This window comes from Numida meleagris, chromosome 2 (assembly GCF_002078875.1).
Source record: "Numida meleagris isolate 19003 breed g44 Domestic line chromosome 2, NumMel1.0, whole genome shotgun sequence".
NCBI classification, from domain to species: domain Eukaryota; kingdom Metazoa; phylum Chordata; class Aves; order Galliformes; family Numididae; genus Numida; species Numida meleagris.
The window spans coordinates 108790345-108803768 of NC_034410.1; the positions used below are offsets into that span (position 1 = coordinate 108790345).

Genomic DNA, 13424 nt, shown 5'->3' on the forward strand with positions numbered 1-13424 from the left:
AGGGGAGATTTAGGTTAGATATTAGGAGGAAGTTTTTCCACACAGAGGGTGGTGACGCACTGGAACAGGTTGCCCAGGGAGGTTGTGGATGCCCCGTCCCTGGAGGCATTCAAGGCCAGACTGGACGCAGCTCTGGGCAGCCTGGTCTAGTGGTTGGCGACCCTGCACTTGGCAGGGGGGTTGAGACTCGATGATCTTTGAGGTCCTTTTCAACCCAAGCCATTCTATGATTCTATGATTCTATGAATACTTAAAACCTGCTCTAGTTTCCCAGAAAAAGACAACATCAACAAACAATACAGCTTTTCCTTCCAAAAAAAAAATAGTCAAGTGCAGCTTACACTAAGAATGACACAACTAGACTGCAAGAGAGAAATTTTGCTGTCTAAGCAGTCGATTAATTTTCAGACACCAAAATCACAAACAGAAATTCAAAACCAGCATTTTTCTGTACCAGCTACCAAGATGGATTTATTGAAAGCTTACCATGTGCACAGTGAAAAGATCCTGTCGATTCAACATCGGCAGGAAGTAGGACCATGCAGTGTTTTTACCACGTTTTGCATAATCAAAGAAGATACAAACACGCTGATGATTTTCCTGTAGAAATTAAGAGAGTGGAAAAAAAATGAGGCACCTGTAAAAACATTCAACAGAAGACAAACATTTTTGCTCCTCATTATATTGATAAGCTAATATACATTACCAGAACATATCCTCAACTGTAACAGCCCCTGGAAAATTTTCAGTTCAATAGTTACTTGCAGATACAGTCCATTTCAGAACTAACAAAGTTAGAGATTTGGGAAGGGTGGATTTGAACTTGGAAACCCTAGTTGTATCTCAGTGCTCCACTACTTGCATCAGCAAAAAAAAAAATATATATATATATATATATCAGAATAAGAGAATGACAGACTAGTTAAACGATGTCATTTTCGAAGAGGAACAGCACTGTTCCTCAATAAAGTCTATACAAGGTCTTCCACGTGTTGTTACTTCCGCACAAAAGCTGGTTCAGCTGTCACCTCAGGCAACCTGAGGACCAAGAAGACATAAACACTACAAGTCTGTTCTGCAGAGCCTCTAGGCTAAACCACAAGATATCACAAGTACCTGAAATAGGGCACTGTGCAAAGCTGCTTCTAGCGTTTTGTCTAATAACAGTTGTGCAAAGCAGCTACAACCTTAAAGAAGACCAGAGAAGACATGAAAATCTACAGCAGAAAGGAGAGCTTTATTTCCTAGTAGTTTTAAATATATTCTTCCAGAAAATGAAATATTTGGATTCCTGTTTTTCCTCACCATTTCCGCTAACTTTCTAGCTTGTGAATAACATGCTTTTAGTCTAAAGAGATGCTTCCCCTTTGAAGTCAAGCTACTACAAACAAGTATACAACTCTCTATCAAGGAAGATAAAACTGCTCACAACACTGTAATAGGGCAACTTTGTGAGTACAATACCTCAGTCTCCACCACCCCATGAAATTAATCCAATCCCACTAACTGAAGGTCTTTCCTCCACTGATAGAGCACCCTAGTAACAACACTACAGACCAAAAATTAGCTAGGCAAGCCCACTTATTGGAGCCCACCTTGCGCTGAATGCATCCAAATACTGGCATCTTACCAAGCATCAGAGTTGCAGCCAACTCTTCCTTGAAGGTAGCAAAGTTACTGCACTGAGCATCTTGCTCACTTACTGGGTAGGGCTAGGTATCACTAGTTATCTGATACTCATAACTCTTATCTCGATTCATTATACAAGTGTTTAGTATTCTATAAGGCATGTATCAAAAGGCACACAAAAATATCTTACTGTCTGCTGTTCAAACTATGGAACAACAAAAAAATGACAATCCTAATGTCTCAGGAATAGTGTCTTAGTGAACAGCCTCAGCTCCATGACGACTAGTTTAATGAAAAATGAGTTTGATCACTTAGATTTCACACTTGTGCTGCATGAAGTCCAGCTAAAATGATCAAAAATGAGTTCATTTTACAGCAGCTACAAAGGAGACATAATTGAAAGCAGGAAAGCACAACTTCAACATGTTCTCAGTCAAAAAATAAGTCTCCAGTTCTAACTATGCAGAATTTCGGAACATATTGCTCTAAAGTGTATAACATGTGTTGGAAACCCAAAGCTGCAAGAACTATGTCTTCTTGCAAAAGGTGGCCAAAATGATACCTTCATAGGAAAAGCTTCAACAACTTCTTGTTAGTTGTCATATCCTACTTACACACGGGGAAATGGCTGAGGTCACAAATCATTCCTGAGTATCCAAGTTTTGCATCAAATAGGGTTGAGAACTGACAGATAAACATACAGGCATATTTATTTTTAGAATACGAACACACATATAAGACTAAATTACCCATGCAGCTTTAGTTCTGACATTTAACTTCTTTCTGAAGACAAAATCTGCAAATATCATAGAATATGAAACCTCTATAGGCTTGAAGGAGACTTCAGTAAGCATTCAAACATTCATTTAAAGACTTAAAAATAAGAAAGGTTATTGACCTACTTGTAGCATATCATCAACCATAGTCAGAATGTACTGAACTGTCTGCTCCTTGGAGATATGAGTCATCAAGTTTATAAATGTTTTAGCACACTAGAAAATAAGAGACATTAACATTACTAATCATCATCATTCCTTTTGATAACGTAAAATTGTGAATTAATGAGATCCTGTAAAGTCTTACATAGGCACTGAGCATCCCAACATATTAATTGCAATAGAGATACCATTTGGCATTACATTATAAGAAAATTTTCTGTCACATGGAATATGGAACTCTGAACTGCTGCACTGTAATTAGCGTGGCATATGACATTCACTATATATGCTTTTGTCACTATGCATATTATTACCTATTTCATAGTTGTCAAACACTACAACTTGGGGGAAAAAATAAAAAAACACAGAATAGTCTAAAACTAAGGTAGAAAAAAAAAAACAGAAAGCTGCATGTCTTCAGCTTATCTCCCAGTTTTCACCCTCTCTCCTGCCTGCCCCAGTCCCCTCGATGTCTGATGTCTGCTAGAGTCTCTGACTTTAAGGCTGAGATTCTACTGCTTGAAATATCATTAAAGGATCTTAGGGCACTTTGCCTGGCATTGGGTATCAAGACAAATGGCAAGAGTCACTTATCAATCTTATGTTATCCCTGTTTAATGCAGTTCTCTCATCTTATGTTGCCGAAAAATGACACTGGACACCTGCGTTTAATTAACTGAATTTACCTTAGCAGTCAGTGGGATCTATTGCTGGAATTACATTATAATTGCTCAGCTAACTAAGCAAAAGTCTCACTGGTAGTAGCTCCCATCAATACACTGTAAGACGAGTTCAAAAAAAAAAAGAGAGTCAAGTCTGAGTACACACAATTATGTAAACTGGAATAACGAAAGACTTAAGTTAGCTCATCCCACAAAGTCCTTGAAAGTCAGATAACATTTAATAATAATTTACCAGGTCATTAAATGAGTGCTGAGTATATAACTAGCAAAAAAAGAAGTATCTTTTTATACAGGTTTTATACTTCTTCCATAACAACTGTATCGTCAACTTCATTTTAAAAGTTTCCTTCCATCCTCCTCCTCTAAAAAGATATTACTAAAAGAAAGGAAAGTTACTTGATTGCCTTCTGTTTGCAACAGCTCCTGTTTCTCTTCTGGATTTCTTTTCTGTTCAAATCTTTGAATAAATTCACAGTCTTCACCTGAGATCATCTGCCCTCTGAAAAGCAAAACACAGAACCATTAGTAACACATAAGCAGATCATTTCAAAACATCCTTCTTTCAGCTTGGTATCTCAACAGTACCACTTTACCAATCCTACACTCTACAGCAGAAAATAAAGAGGTCTTTTCCGCAACTAGTATCACATCCAAAGAACAATCTCCCCCAATCCTTCCCCATGCATCATCTCTGTTCAGCAGCATTCTCTAAACCATTCTTAAGTTTCCAGAGGCTGAATGCAATGGTCAGTGAAAACAGTCAGAAGAACTGAAATACACATTATCCCAATATTATAATACAAAATACAAATAACAGTAACCCAAGCTGAAATAAGTGCTGAAAAAATGAACTGCTATTTTAAGTTTGCCATAAGCACTGAAGAGAATTTTAAGTAGAGAGAAGTTGATTCCTAATATATTTTTAATTTTAATTTTTATTTTTTTTATAAACTAAGACATTTCAGCTTTTCACAGCAATTTAAAAGTTGATCTGCGTTCAAGCTCATCCAAACACATACCAAGGGGGCTTGAGATAGCTTATAATTATCCCACAGCAATTTACTAACTGATCTGTCTGATCTTTTCTTTGATCACAACAAATAACTACAAATAAGTTAGTATTCAAGGGGTCAGTGCCATCATCCACACTATTTCAGAAAACTGTTGACTCAGTTGTAGAGCTGATAGAATATTGTGCCTTTTTTTGTTTGTTACAATGCAAAACTTACCCTCACACCAAACAGAACTGTACAGTCTGGTACTCTTCAGGTAAGAAGTTTGAGTTTAAAATCAAGAAGTCTTGGAAAAAAAAAAAATTAATCGAAGACTACTAGGTGACTAGCTTTACTAGCTAATGCCAGGACCGATTCAGGAAAGAAGAAAATTGTGCACATTACCATCATCAGTATAAAAATCATAGGATATGTAAGTATTAGACATTGCTCTGTTCCCGTATTTCCAAGATGCATCTCTTCTTCAAATTTCCACTGACTCAGCCGCCTCTTCCACTTTTCAAAGCCACACAACATGGATTCTTTTTCATATTCCAGGCTGGTTTCCAGACATCCCTCAACTAAATGTTCCATTAAGATCTTGGTAAACTCACAGAAAATTTTCCCTTTTTTTTTCTTTTATTTCACCTGGGTTCATGAACTACAAAAACATAAATAAGACCTACACAATGTCCTCAATTTTATTTTTCCTTTAATGAGGATAGCCTCATTACAAAGACATCTTCTACCTACTTAATTTTCAAGCAAAGAACATAAGCAGCTCAGTACATCACGTGCTATTCTTGTATTTTGTTGCTTTAAGAAATATTCTAATTTGCACTGAGCAAAGGCAATTAAGACTCCCTAGATGGAAGACTCACAGTCATTTCTACTAAAATTGAAGTAATTATAGAGAAAAAAATAATTGCACAGTGATGAACATTCTGCTACCAATGCTTTTGAGATTGTTTCCTTTCTCACCTATTAAAATAGTTCGAGAAGTTGAAAAAGAAGGACCAACCTTTTACCACAAATATTGGCCATAACTACCACAAACTAGCAGCCACTCACGTTTTAGTTAATGCTGGCCAAGCCAGGGACACCTAGATGATAGCGATATAAAGTAAGAATACTGCCACTTGGGAAGCGCTTCAGAGATAACTTGAGGGGAATCCTTCATTTGTAGCTTTAATGACTGAGAAACCCTTAGCCCGAGAAGAGTGTTATTGTTTATAGGCAAGCTGTTAGAAGATGTCTGCCAAACTTCAAAGAAGAAAGCTTTCAAGTTTTTGCTTTCATCTTACATTAGACGGCAAAGTTGGGGGAAATAGATATAGTGATAGGTAAAAGAGAGAAGCATGATTTGTGAGACCACTTTTTAAAACCTCTTGGTCTGTCAAGATGATTCACAAACTCATGATTCCTTTTTTTTTTTCCTCCTAATTATTATTATGCATTTTCTCCAGCAGCTTTTCTTCCTCTTTTTCTTTGAACGATGCTGGACTCTTGCACATCCGCTCCAAATGCGTGGTTCATTTTTAGGACTACCTACCACGATGTCAAGGCATGACCTCTCATGCAGTTATCTACATTACTTTACATGCACCTAAAGGGCACTCACCTGATTCAATTGTTGGACAACTAATATAGAGACACAGGAAACCTACAGTACAGCAAGATGCAATTTCCAGAAAGAGTTTACTTCTCCAAAAAAAAAATCATTTACTACCTTTAAAAAGCAAAACTGCATTTCCTTTAAGACAAGGTACCCTATAAAGACAATGATACCCTGAGGCAAATGCTGAAAGCAACCACGTAGTACACAACAGTGCTGTACCATATTTTCAATCAGATAACAGCATCAACATCTCTAACCTACTCAGAGTTTCAAAATCAGAAGGCACAGAACTAAGGACCCTCAACTACATTTAGTTTCCAAAAGGTAACTACATCTTCATAGTTCATCTTCTACTGCTCCAAGGTTTGTTTATTCCTTCGCCCATCGATGTTTGATCTGCGTTGAATTCTAGCTTGATTTTCTAAGCTTCAGTAATAAATAAGAAAAATTCTTTTCCACAGCCTGATTTTGGAAAAGTCAGCAGTGGCAAACGTCGGTACAATATTTAGGTATGATGATTGTATTAGGTGTGTGATAATAGTATACACAGAAAACATCAAAAGTCAGCAGCTATGTTAGTGTAATTTGACATTAAGTTTACAGTTATAACCTTCAGATGAAATGAACAATATTCTGGTTAATCTTTAGCTTGAGTTGATCCCAAAAAAGAAGTCAGTCTACTGCAGCCTGTTAGCAAGCCATTTTACTTCTGCACTGAGGAACTTCCTGCACTGCAGAAAAGAACTTCAGAAGCCCTTCCTTCAGGACCCAGACTCCACTGCAGTTGTGACTAGTGCAGTCTTTAAATCATCTTTATGGAACTGTCACAGACAGATTTCTCTTTTTTTTTTTTAAACATCACTTCTGAAGTTCTTTACTTCCAGCTAAATAAATGCTATCCACACTTCATGAAACACAAATTAGGTCACGCTTAAGTTGATGCGTTAACTTCAGAAAAACATACATTTATACAGATGCTTAAACTACTAACTGCGCAGACCATCAAAACAGCAGCTCAGAAGCAAACAAAGAAAAGCGTCCTTGAAAACCATCAGCACACCAGCTTCCTTCTACTCCCCAGGACAGAACAAACCACTCTGACCCGCTGCTAACAGGTCATCAGTAGCTAGCAGGTCTCAGTCAAAGTCACAAGTTCACAACAACCCCAGGCAACCCTACAGGCTTGGGGAGGGGTGGCTGGAAAGCTGCCTGACAGAAAGGGACCTTGGTGTGCTGATGGACAGTCGGCTGAATATGAGCCAGCAGTGTGCCCAGGTGGCCAAGAAGGCCAGTGGCATCCTGGCTTGGATCAGGAATGGTGTGGTGAGCAGGACTAGGGAAGTAATCCTGCCCCTGTACTCAGCACTGGTGAGGCCCCACCTCGAGTACTGTGTTCAGTTTTGGGCACCTCAGTACAGAAAGGACATTGAGGTACTGGAGCAGGTCCAAAGAAGGGCAACAAGGCTTGTGAAGGGCTTGGAGAATATGCCCTACAAGGAGAGACTAAAGGAACTGGGGCTGTTTAGTCTGGGGAAGAGGAGGCTGAGGGGAGACCTTATTGCTCTCTTCAAATACCTGAAAGGTGATTGCAGTGAGAGCAGGGCTGGTCTCTTCTCACAGGTGACAGGACAAGGGGAAATGGCCTCAAGTTGCGCCTGGAGAGGCTTAGGTTGGATATCAGGAAAAAATTCTTTCCAGAAAGGGTTGTTAAGCACTGAAACAGGCTCCCCAGGGAGGTGGTTGAGTCACTATCCCTGAATGTGTTTAAAAACCATTTGGATGTGGTGCTCAGGGACATGATTTAGTGGTGGGTTGTTAGAGTTAGGGTAGTATGGTTAGGTTGCGGTTGGACTTGATGATCTTGAAGGTCTTTTCCAGCCTGAGCAATTCTATGATTCTATGAAAGTGCGCTTAGTTCTAGAAAGACCAGTCAATACAGCAGCAATAACCAACTTCTCAAGAAATCACTCAAAGCACTAGCCAGCCTCAAAGACACTATCATGCCCAACCCTTGCTGTTCTAAAAGGGACATGTTCAAAACCAGAAATAATTGTTTCCTCTTTAGAAGTCCCAAAACTTTATCTAAAATTTTCAATATTTAATGATAAGGAAGCTCTTCAGCCGAAGAACCAGTTATCCTCATAATGCTTTTCAGTCCCTCTAGCATCACTCACGTTCATCCTTGAAGCTACCTTAGCCAGCCAGCAAGGCTGTTATCATTAAATATAAAGCACAAAGATTATATTTATATTTAAGAGTAATAATAAACAGGACACAATGTCATTGACTTATAGAGGACATCAAGCACCAAGCAGTCTCACAATACAATCACTAGCCAGACAGCCAGACACAGTGCATTACCCTCCAAATCCATCAGAAAGTAAATAATTAGCACATTCTTCTTTTGTAGAGTCCATAGCAAAACAAAATCAAATTCTACATTTGGGATCTGAAAAAGAACCATCAGCTCTACCTACTGGTCAAAAGAAGTTTTACAGGAAATTGCTGACAAATAAACAAAACTGCCCAGTCTTTATACATAACCACAGAAGGAGGATCCCAAGAATGAAGGCAAATTATAAATGGTAGACCACATTAAACGCAGTCAAGCAATTAATACCATATATATCCCAAATGCAACTCCATGCCACACAGAACCATCCCCTATGCTGACAAAAGCAACAGCTCAATCCTAACAGCCCGATAACCTGAACCACTACAGACTCCATGAAAAATACTATCCCATAGTCAAGGGATCAACAGCAAACAACTGTACTCCCACTATCATCCTGAGTAACTGGAAATTAGCTGTTCATTAGCCAACAGAACAAAACAGTTGCCAGGCTTTCCCTGTCATTTTCTGTCAGATAGACAAAAAGATACACAGTAACAGCAAAAGCCATTTAGGCTTGTCAACAACTGCTTGGTAGCTGTGGCTCTCAAGTTACAGCACCAACCTTGCACTTTTGCCTGCACAGTCACTGTAGTAACCCACTACTACCTGAACCAGGAACAAATCCATCTGAAAAATAACCCAGAAAAAGTAAGTTTCCACAACAGATCAGTTCCTTAATCCAGTTTACCATGCAGACATATAAAGAGGAAAAAAAAAAATCACAAATAGAACAGGCAAGACTGGGCTACCCAGCACAGCGCTCAAGTCAGTCGTCATTCATGAGTTTCCACTGCACAAGCATTTCTCAGCTTGCATGTGTACAGTTTTGCAGTGGTATTACTTTTTTAATGCATAGCGCATTTTTACACAAGTATCACAGTAATCCGGAAAAACACCTGCCTTTTCTGAAGTGATGCAAGGATAATCAGAAAGCACTAGCAGCATGCTTTGTACCTCTCAAATCATCAAGATTTCTGCTACTTTAGTTACAAAGCAACTAACACTGAAGTAATTTGCTACCATACCTGGACACTCAAGAGACGATACCAATTCACTCTTCCTTAATATTCCTCATAGTCAAGAATATCAGTCAAGAATAATGCAGGGATACAACAACTCTGCATTTTACTTCAGATTACAGAAAGGAGAGAACAAGCAAAATTCTATTTCTTTACCTATCTCTCTACCTCATACACAAATCTGTTTTACTATGCTTGTTCCTCTGTCCTCTTTATTTCTCTCAGTTTCCAATGCTATTACTTCCAAAGTAAATTCTGATCTTATCTGAAATGGCAGCATAGCACTCCTCAGAATGAAGGATTGCTTCCAACCACTCCTTGATTTACTTGCTTGTTTTCCTGGAGTTTTTCCAACTTTTCTAATGGCACCATGACAGACTGTCCTGCGTCATAATGTGTTTCAGCATAACCCCAAATCCCAAGAAGTCTAACACATAAGTAATAAATCAATCAATGATTTGTGAAAAGACTTTACTTACTGGAGGTAGGATTGCCAGTTTACTTTGTTTGCCCGAACTTCGGCAGCTTTGGCAGCAATGATATTTGTTGGGACAGCAGCATCTACAGCACCTCGGATATCCATCTTAACTGATATTTAGAATGCACCTAGAAATAAAAGTTACATTTGAGGCCCTTTGTTAAAGTATTAAAGAAGAGCATCTGTCCAATGCTTTCAAGTAAAAAATAAAGTAACAAAACAAAATCTGTTTTCAAGTGCCCTATTCCCTAAAACTATATTCAGTACTTTCTGAGAAACCAAATTTTTGCACAGCACCTACATGATGCCTTCCCTGAAGCAAACAAGAGTATGCCATACGATGAACTCTAACCATTCACAAGGTTGTTAGGATACAACCATTATTAGATTACTTCCAGTCTTGTTAATTCTCAGACAACCAAAAGAAACCATGTGAATGAACACTACTTTTCTACAAAGCTCTAATAGCTCTACAGACAACAGGAGCTGCCTGCGAATCAGGACTGACAATAAGGCTGACAATTCAGTGCACACACACACACCAGCGTCCCCACTGTACTCCAGGACTGATCTAGTTGAACTGCTTTCAATTATTAGACTAGTTAAATAAAAATAGTATGCAAGCACATTAACTACAGTTGCAGAAAGAAAAGCCCTATATAAAGTAAGAACCATCTTACATAGACTAAGAGAATGACCTTCACCACTTCTGCTTTCTCCTTCCCTTATGATTTAATCTCCATCTGACTCTGATGCCAAAACAAGAAGTGTGTTTGCAGAGGCTTAGGGCCCGGTTGGAGCAGGAATTTACAGCCCGAACCGGACCAGGCCTCCCCACGCAGCCTGTCTCTGGGCATTTTTGGTTCCCGTTACAGACGTTATTAAGAGCAAACTGGCACCTTTTGCCCCACCCTTAACAGGCACAGCACCTTCGCATTATTGAATGAAAACACGATGCTAACAAAAGCAAAGGAAAAAAAAAAAAAAAGCAATGAAACTGATTTCCCTTTGAAACTACCTCTATGGTCAGACACCCGCAAATACGGCAACGTTCACCGTGTCTCTCAGCGACCACCAAAGGCGTCCCAGCACTACGAGGCCCCGCCAGAGCCACTCCTCGTGCAGCAAGGAGGACGGGGCTGCCCCGAGTGGGCTCGGAGCGGGCTGAGAGGCCGTGGGGCAGAGCAGGAAGGCACGGCCGCCCCCCGAGCGGACCGGGGCGCTCGGAATCCCGCTGAAGAATCCGTGTCCCAGCAACCGTCACCCGGGAGCCCCGCACACGCACCCCGGTGACCGGCACGACCCGGGCAGCGCCCACTTACCCCCGGCAGGCCGGCAGCAGCGCTGACCGCTGGAGAAACGCCGGGGAGCACCGCTCTGCACAGCGCCCGCCGCCACGTGACGCCGCTCAGCTGACGGTGACGGCGGCCGCCGAGGCCCAACTCAGCGCGGTTTGCGCACGGCGCCCCAGCGCCGTTGGTTGAATGGGGTAGTGTCTGCTTCTGGCGGACAGAGGGCTAAGGCAGGGTTAGGCCTTGCTTTGACCAGTTCCTCTTTTATGAGTGCTTGTAACCTCTGCAGTAAGGCGTTCTGCATTTCCTGCTTCCTCTCTGCCTTTTTACGCTTTGTGCTTTTTGCTTCTGGCATCAGGCATTAGTTTCACCTTAAAACGTATATAATAAACATATTCACCTTTTCCACTGTCATTTCAACCTCATTACCAGTGATGATAAATATGATTCTATCCATTTTATAAACTGAAGTACAAAGGATTCACAAGGCAACCTGAACAACGCTTGAGGCTTTTAAAATCGGACTTGCAGAATGAAGGGTCTGGAGGGCAAGATGTATAAGAAGCAGCTGAGGGCCCTGGGTTTGCTCAGCCCAGAGCAGAGGAGCTGTGGGGAGGCCTCATCGCAGCTGCAGTTCCTCACAGGGAGCGGAGGGGTTGAGGAACGGCATGGAGCTGTGTCAGGGGAGGAGCAACAAGGTTAGGGATAGGTTCTGCACCAGAGGATGGTGGGCATGGCCCCAAGATGACAGAGTTCCAGGAGTGTTTGAACAATACTCTCAGACGTAGGGTTTGAATTTGGGATGGTCCTGTGTGGACCCAGCTGTTGAACTTGATGGTCCTTGTGGGTCCCTTGCAACTCTGGATATTCTGTGATTCTATGGAGGCATCAAAGGCCTATAGGGTGATCCTACAAACTACCGCTCAGCCCTCATCTAACCTGGGGCTACTTCAAGTTTTCTTCCTTGAAATTTCCTCAGTCACCCAAAATCATACTTCTGCCCAAAACCCTGATTTCTCACCACCTCTTGAGCACACTTGTGGCTTTAACCCAAACACCAGTAACCAAGTACTCTGAGTACTGTGTACACATATACATAGGACTGTGATTCTCAGCTCTACTCCTTAGTAATATTATTGTTTCAAATGCTTTGTAGAAAAGTGTTCATGTGAGAAAAACAAATTAACAGCTTCAATTTGGTGCCCAGTGTGATCTCTTATTTAGAATGTACATTAGGTTGTCATTGGTCCTTTACATAGCAGACAGTTTTTCTCCTAACTGCACCATCTGCAAGAGTTTAGCACCATCCACTCAGTCTGGCTGAAAAAAGAGAGTTTGCTGTTTGCAGTTAAAATTTTGTACTGCAGAAACATGGTCATTTTTCTACAGTAAAGAACTTTGAAAGGGTGTTATATGCCACATTGATTTTGTCACAAGTGGCAGATTCTAGCTTTACTGTTCATTTCACAGGCTGTTGAGAGTCTACAATAAAGAAATATTTTCCTATAGCTTTTTTGTAACTTTGGAATGAGTCATAATGGCTGGAAGTATGCATCTACTGAATTAGCAGAAAGAGAAATGCAAAAAGAGGAGAAGTAATTGTAATATTAATTAATTACATTAATTTTGTAATAGGAATTCCAGGGCATTTTTAAAGAACTACCAAACAGTAAACAGGACGTTTATACTAGGCAAGTTAATAGACTCTATCAGAGGAGTCAAATTATTGAATACAGTGCACCCTATTAGAGAACACAAACAATGAATTATTCTTCAATATACTTGTGTAGTAATAGACTTTATGTACATATTTTTCTACACTATGTAAAAGGAAATAATTAACCAAAAGTCACAACCGCTCTGCAAAGGACAGTCAGGTCTCACATTTCTGTTGGAGTTCTTTGTGAGTGTGGAGAATGTTGTCACAGTATACTCCATCTGGCTGATACACTCCACTTGGATTTCCAAGAGGCATTTAGTGAGATTCAACAGGTAATTTTAAAAGGAAAAAAAAAATAGAAGCCTTCTGCTGTGTTAAAACGAAAGATTTCTGTATCGATTACTAACTCTTGAATGGTATGTATACACCAGAGACTAGGAAAAAAAAAGCAGTTTTCACCATGCAGAAGGGTTTTCAACAGAGCGCGAAAAGCATCTGGCTGGAGTTTGTGCTGCTCAGAAATATTTGAGAAAGGAGGTAGACAGTGAAGTGAAAATTTTTCAGATGATAGTCTTACTCCTTTGGCAGGTTGCCACAGGATACTGGGTTACTACAGATTGACATGCATTCATCCCTCATCTGCCAAACACCTTGACACATCTAAAAAATTCACTCAGTATGAGTCTTATGAGGTATTTTGTGTTAAGGAACTTCACTGCA

General features: G+C 40.2%; 1 protein-coding gene across 3 annotated transcripts in view; it reads right to left on the reverse strand.

Moving 5' to 3' along the window:
• ATP6V1H (ATPase H+ transporting V1 subunit H) overlaps positions 1–11273 on the reverse strand; it is a 39208-nt gene extending 27935 nt beyond the window's left edge. The window contains exons 1-5 of one of the 3 annotated variants that reach the window (XM_021387456.1): positions 11075–11273; positions 9754–9880; positions 3647–3749; positions 2532–2621; positions 487–600 (exon numbers count right to left, since the gene is read on the reverse strand). In XM_021387456.1, coding sequence (XP_021243131.1) covers positions 487–600; positions 2532–2621; positions 3647–3749; positions 9754–9857 — 411 coding nt within the window. In that variant the 5' untranslated portion in view covers positions 9858–9880; positions 11075–11273. Of the gene's footprint in view, positions 1–486; positions 601–2531; positions 2622–3646; positions 3750–9753; positions 9881–10432; positions 10476–10770; positions 10966–11074 lie in introns of those variants that run through there. The other 2 variants (XM_021387457.1, XM_021387458.1) reach the window with 2 other exon arrangements.